A 7,209-nucleotide genomic window follows, 5' to 3' on the forward strand; every position below is an offset into this window, starting at 1 on the left:
GTTATTGTGATGCGATATAAATTTATAGTACGAGTTACTTTACAAGTGATAAACATGCAACAACGATAGTTGGAATGAATTAAGAATAAGTCTTATAAGATAAATTAAAAGGACAATAGTAGTTCGCATACAGAAAGGTAATGCAAGGTAGTATATTATCAATAGTTTTAGGCATTGCACTCTTAGCTCCAATACTTTGATTGCATAAAGTCGTAGGTTAAATCGAATTTCCTCTGTCAAATGTACTGCATAATTACATTCATATACATGTATGTATCTAATAAACTTTTCTTTGTTTATTCTCAGCGAAGGAATATCTGCTTGATCATGCTAATGTAGTTATTTGACTGGGAACATTTATATTTAATTTAATATAAAGCTTTTATGATACTCCAGTTTGTGACATTTTCAATGAACGATCTTTTAGCTCTTATTGAGAAGATTACTGGAAAAAAGCTCTCTATATGATTTGTAATTTCAAATAGTACCCATTATTAGATCGTTGGCATTGTTTGTGGGTCCTTCTCGTATCTATGTACATGTTGTAAATAAACATATTATTTTTCTGCAGATGAAACCCTACCCAGGAGCCAAGTTGGTGGTACGAATGGCTCGGTACGGCTGTACCAATCGTCCGTTCTATCAGATTGTTGTCACATGGAACAGGTATCCAAGGGACAGGAAAATCAAGGAACAGCTGGGGTTTTATGACAGGCTACCAAACCTGACTGGGGAGCAGGTCCTGGGGCTAAACTTAGACAGGATCCGACATCACTTCAAGCACGGCACAGAATTCACCCGCCCCGTGCTACAGTTACTAGGTATGATGAAAACTTGATTCATGTAATCAGTATCACTGTCAGTTCAGCACAGAACTATTCACCCTCCCTGTTTTTTGATACATCTAATCAGTATCACTTCAAGTATGGCACAGAATTCACCCGCCACAAGCTACAGTTACTAGGCACAGCACAGAATTCATCCCATCATCCCCTCCCCCCCCCATGCAACAGTTAATAGGAATATGTAATCACTATTACTTTAAGTACAGCACAAAATTCACACATGCTGTGCTACAGTTACTAGGTATGACAAAGACTTATTACTGAGTATGATGAAAACTTGATACATGTAACCAGTCTTACTTTAAGTACAGCACAGAATGCGCCCATGCTTTACTTCATTTGTTTGGTAAAATTCATTACATTTGCTCATTTCATGTCTGGATACCTGCTGGATTTCATTTTATCTCTTTACACATTTCTATCACATGCACTTGGGACATCAACTGTTTTTGTTTGATTTTTATGCTAAAATTATCTAACAAATATCATGATAATTATGCATATTCCATTATGTATCATGCTTTAAAAAAACTATCACACACAGGATTATGTTATATTTAAAGATTGATCCATTTTTATTTTTATACTTTCAGGTATTGTTGGCTATTTCCCAATTCATCCTTACACTCTGGTTGAGGCAAAAAGAATAACTCGGCGTCGAGAGGAACTAGAACAGAAATTAAAGGAAAAATACCTGGAGGAGAAAGAGGAGGAAACAGATAAGATTGTTCAAGATGAGAGTGACCAGTCAGGGGAGGAGGTCAAAAGTGAAAGTGTCGACATTGACCATTCACCTTCCACAGACAATCAGACAAAAACTGTAAAATCAGATGTAACCAACCTAGAGGAAGCTTTATCAGAATCTATAACTATAGCAAAGAAAGCCTCTGTATTAAAAATCTGAAATCTCTGTCTTTCAATTCTCATTTTTCGCCACAAGATACACAGTGGTATTGTCTTAAGGGTCTCTGACCCTCAGCCACAAATATATTTTTTCTTTGCCATAAAAATTTTATTCATCCTTCAAACTTTATAAATGAAATGAAAAAAATAAAAATAAATTTATTGATGGTCTCCATGCATTTTACAAAGTTATTGCAAATTTTCCCCAATGGACATAATGGACAAATATACAAGTTGAGTTCAAATTAAAAAAAAAAAGGTTGTGGCTTGAACTCCTTAACCTATTTGAGTCTCCGTAGACCAACGTAGCCAAGCATTTTGTTGAATAACTGATAGTAATATTAATCTTAGATAACTTACTAAATTTGTCTATGTAAAAGGCAGATTAACGGTACAAATAAAACAATCCGGATAATTTAGAGTTACTGGACATGGCTGAAGATTGGAGATCGTTAGAAGTAAATCTCCCAATGGTGATTAAAACAATGGATTGATACTCCCTTTCTAACAGCTTTTCATCTGGCATAAACATGATAAATGCCAGTTACCTTTACCAATATGTATGACAGGATTTTATGTTGAAATTTATTTTGCTGATCTTCAGCCTAATTTAACGCGCGTTACTCAATTTGTATGCACACACCGCTGCAGTTATGAGACTATATCTTTCAAAACATTATGATTCAATGCTTAAATACCAAGTAACGGAATATCTTGGTGTCACACCGATACTATTACTTATTAGGTTAGTAACTGACTCACTACGGAAATATATTGGGTTGATCAATCTCATAGGTGGCGAGGCGAAGCCGAGCCATCTATGAGATTGATCAACCCAATATATTTCTGTAGTGAGTCAGTAACTAACCTAATAAGTGTTTTGTTTTCCCGAGGACTATCAAGCAACATATTTGTTCACAAATAGCAATGATCTTCGCAAAGCCAGGTTCAAGATGCCTAACATTTCGTCCAATTTAACTCATTTAAACTCTTCAAAATTTTCAATCTCACCTTTCAAATACTCTTTAAAAACCTTTGCTTCACCCATGTTTACTTGCAATGTATTGTTGCTATTCAATTCTTAATGTGTTCTCCCTTTCTCTGCAGAGATTTGAGCAAATTTTGACGCTGCCATTTTGTTCTGCTCCAGACAAAACAATGTGACGTCAATATTCTAAGGGCAACTACTCTAATTTCAAAGAATTTCAAAGGGCAACTACCGGTACTCCAAATACTTTCAGAACTTACGGCATGCAGTTTATGTATTAAATACTATAAAATGTCGAAATGAGTAAGCGAAGCGTCGGCCATATTGCCTAATATTATTTCTCACAGAACAAATATAGAGATATATGAGGCAATCACGTGCTATGTTTAAACGAATGAAAGTGTGACATTTCAGTCTGAGGGAAAACAAAATTGAATATAATCTAGTATTTAGTAAATCATTTATTTATCCCCGAGTACCCAAACTCCGTCACCATAAGCAGAAAACCTCCCGCGTTTCTCTGTAAATTATTTTTTGCGGTTTTTATCATTTGCAATCACTTAATATAATCTGAAACAATATAATTTATAAAATAATTAACAAAAATATTTTTATTTTTATTCAAATAAGCCCTCTGAATACGACGTTTATCACGCGTGCTTATTATATCTTATGAACCTAACTCCGTCACCCACATGCTCTATGATATGGCAGGGAATGAAGACACATTAACAATTTAGCTAAAACTTCATTTGTATCTAGGCCAAGTTATAATAAGTAAAAATGGTACTTACAATATAAATTGTATTTAATTTCATCGAAATGAAATGATCGCCAGAATAAAAAATGGGTCCATGTAACAACAGCCACAATGGTCTTTTCAGAATGTATGGATGCCGTTTGATTTATGTCCTTACATATTTCAAATATTTTATATCATTAATTAATATATTACTTATCACATTATTTATTTATTACATTTTTAGAAATGTAGCATATTCTAAATAGCGATATACCGGATATATCTGTAACCCTGTATAAGGCAAAAGTATCGGCATGAGCGATTTGACGTTATCATCAAGAGTAGTGCATAAAGGCTATTGCGGACTGAAAAAAATGTATTAATTACCTTAATCCAAGATGTATTACAAGTGAAATGTTTCATCTTGACCTCTCTTGAAATGACTGACCACCGTAAATGATCGAATGGGCCTGCATGTCAGAAATATCGATATTTTAGTGCACCCGTGAAAAAGTTTTAGCTGATTTCACGCTATTAATGGTGCATAAAATGAACAAGGTTTAATTCTGTTATTTTTTGACACATTCTTAAATTTAACCGTTGCAAATTGTTGACATTTAATTAAAGATTTTTGACATTCAAAAAATGACGTCATAATCGAACTTGATTTCAAACGGCGAGGAGTTTCCCGAAAGTGACGGAGTTAGGGTAGTGACGGAGTTAGGGGGCTATGCGATACTTGTAACATAGCAAAATATTCGTTTAAACTTTAAAAGTTAAGTTTCTTTTATGTATTAATTTTACTTCGAATATAAAAAAATAGTGTGTGTTAATAAAAGTTTTATTTAGATTATTAATTACGGGAGTTGAATAAGGATATTTATCAAGTATTTTGTAATTTTATTGAATTAATATTTTCCCGCCAAAAGTTTGATGGGCGATTGGTCAATTTATCATGTGACTTGACTGACCAGATAGACTGGTTTGACTCTGAGGGTGTTCTTCATATTGCTCAGAGTCCAGGTAGGAGATCGTATGTTTGGTTTAAGTCTATATAGTTTTCTATTTCAGTTTTTCAGTCATTGAGATTTGGATTTAATTATAGCTTATTAATATTTAACAAATTGCATGGTTAATTCAGTTACAACAGCAGTGCACCTACGTGGCCTTTAAACTTAGATTTATCAGTCGGCGCCTAAATTCCATAATTTTGGTAAGTCAGTATTTCAATATATTAATTTGTAAATAAATATGTAAATAACTCATTTTTATTATATTATAAATAGGTTCAGCAGAGATCACTGAATCGAATTCAAATGCAAATATATAGTGAAATATACAAGTGTTGTACATGTATAGTGTATTAGTATATACATGTATCACAGTTTATTTGATGTTTATGGTTTATACATCAGATAATTATACATTATATTTAATGTTCCTTGTATTAATATATTTTACAGGGCCATTTATTTATTTATCGATAACATTTACCACCGAAGATAAAAAGTTGCTGAGCCACACAAGCCTTGTTGTCTATTATTAAAATAACCAAGGTTCACATACTCATTCATTCGTCTATACATTTCATCATTAACTCATTCATGGGTTACTAGTGTTTGACTGGTATTCGTGTTCTGTCACGTGATTGTGTGATTCACCATATACGGTAATAGCTACAATATTTCTATATTTGGTAGTGGTAAAACAGGTTTATATGGGTGTATATGGTCAGTGCGCAAGTGTGCGTTATAGCACTTAATTAATAATGTTTTGCACAATGATTTTAGAACATAACTCGTTTGCCATCAGGCGGCGGCAGTTTTACGACTTGTCTGATCAAATAGTTTGAGACTGTCCTATTACGTTGAAGTTCTACTGAAAGCGAATTTGGTGAGAAATACTTTCTTTAATTGTTTTTATCTTAAAGTTAAAATGTCTAAACATTATAAAAATGTATGCGTCAATTACTACACTCAGTTAAAATGCCTCCCATAATATCCGTAATATTGCAAAAAATTGCCACAGAATCGCTCCGAAACGATTTGGAGAAAATATAATGCACCTGCATTGAAAATAACAGTCAACTTATTCATAACAAACCATTTTGAGGCTGTAAATACCTTATATCTAAAAATTTAATTCATATAAATGAAGAATTCAACACTTTTTCACCGACGTTTTTACTCGCTTCAAATTTACACCAACTGTTGATATTCGGAAATCTCGGGATTTTTCATATTAAATGCACAGTTAGAGTTATCTCCCGTATTTCCTTTGATGAACAGAATATGACAAATTTTCAATGAAAATTTACACGTAAGTGTGATAGTGTTGAATTTCGTAAATATTATTTTATGCATTTTTTATTTCAGCTTTACACAAATTAACGTTTATCATTACAATAATAAAATCATTCATATTAAAAAGTTGTGTTATACGTGTTATCCCTTAAAGTTAAAAATAGCAAATGGTCAGTTCTATATTTAATTCTGGTTGTTGGTTGGCTGGGAGAATTTTCCCGCGGTGCGCGGCAGGTAGTTTTCTGGTGAGGGGTAGTTTTTGTCGAGCTCAGGAGAGCTGGACATTATATGTCTGAGATTATACAACTAATTACGACTTCTGACTTGACTTCATACTGTAAATTCGTTTACTTTTTAATTCACAGTTAAACTCTAATTAAATAGCGTAATATTTTGATTGTCTATAGTTTTTACATAAAGACTATTCAGTGAGAATGCTAAGTGTGAAAGCAGATAATGAAATTATTATTTGTTGGTATTTATCAAAAATAGTGTTCTATACGCACACATTATTGTTTAACAGGATCCTGACTTGATTAACAGCATTTGTCATAATTATTTGAAGTGGACCCTGATCCACAATCAGGTATTACAATATTTTGTTACCTAAATATATCTATAACTTGTTGTTATTATAGAGATGCATATATATGATATATCTCTAAATGTATAAATATATGATTTAGTAATGTTGCATTTGTACGTGTAGAAATTACATGGATGAAGTTATTGTTTATGTAAGAGCGATAACTCATATAATTATGATCATCGTGTAATTGTTGTGTATAAACTGTTTATATCAATATCATGTTATGCATATTATAAGGCATACTCTCATTGTATATTTCAGGGTTTTCATTTTAATACAATATATATATATATATATATATATATATATATATATATATATATATATATATATATATATATATATATATATATATATATATATATATATATATATATATATATATATATATATATCTCCGAATCATTAGTATTGTTATTCTTGGTACAACGCCCAATAGTAACGCTACTTCATAAGTATTTGTAATATCGTTTCTGAGTCTATCCATGCAAAATCTAAAGGGCCATCCGTGATTTAGCGTGAATGTATTTCGCATGCACGAGATTGTAAAATCCAAAAAATCCAAATGATTACCGGATTTTTTAAAGGAATTTTCGTTGATTATAAATTTATTTAGCGAATCCTGATTAAGAAATAATAAAAACGAATTGGTAATCTTCAAGTACCAATGATGTTTAAAATATTTAAACCAAAAGACAGTACTCTTCCGATTTCTGGGTATTAAAGCCCAAAAATTCGAGTCTTTTATTTTAATGTAGTACAGATATGTTCCCCCTCCCCCTTACGTACAAATTCCAATAATCATCTCAGCCTTCTCTCCCTTCTCTCCCTATGTAAAC

The 7,209-nt window shown here is 32.2% G+C and overlaps 1 protein-coding gene across 2 annotated transcripts; it reads left to right on the top strand.

The window, feature by feature from the left end:
• On the top strand, positions 1-1,755 carry LOC105323603 (small ribosomal subunit protein bS16m). 2 transcript variants are annotated; one of them, XM_011422669.4, is made up of 3 exons: positions 1-137; positions 572-821; positions 1,439-1,755. In XM_011422669.4, the coding sequence occupies exons 2-3, from the start codon at positions 572-574 to the stop codon at positions 1,747-1,749; spliced, it is 561 nt and encodes a 186-aa protein (XP_011420971.2). In that variant the 5' UTR covers positions 1-137; the 3' UTR covers positions 1,750-1,755. The 2 variants fall into 2 exon arrangements, with proteins under 2 accessions (XP_011420971.2, XP_011420972.2); XM_011422670.4 differs by having other exon boundaries at positions 10-147.
• The last annotated feature ends 5,454 nt before the right edge of the window (positions 1,756-7,209 follow it).

This window comes from Magallana gigas, chromosome 6 (assembly GCF_963853765.1).
Source record: "Magallana gigas chromosome 6, xbMagGiga1.1, whole genome shotgun sequence".
NCBI classification, from domain to species: domain Eukaryota; kingdom Metazoa; phylum Mollusca; class Bivalvia; order Ostreida; family Ostreidae; genus Magallana; species Magallana gigas.

Bases quoted from the DNA above. Each gene is read 5' to 3' on its own strand.
- LOC105323603 (XM_011422669.4), top strand. From the start codon at position 572: ATGAAACCCTACCCAGGAGCCAAGTTGGTGGTACGAATGGCTCGGTAC. The intron at 822-1,438 runs GTATGATGAAAA...TTATACTTTCAG, and splicing joins CCCCGTGCTACAGTTACTAG to GTATTGTTGGCTATTTCCCA.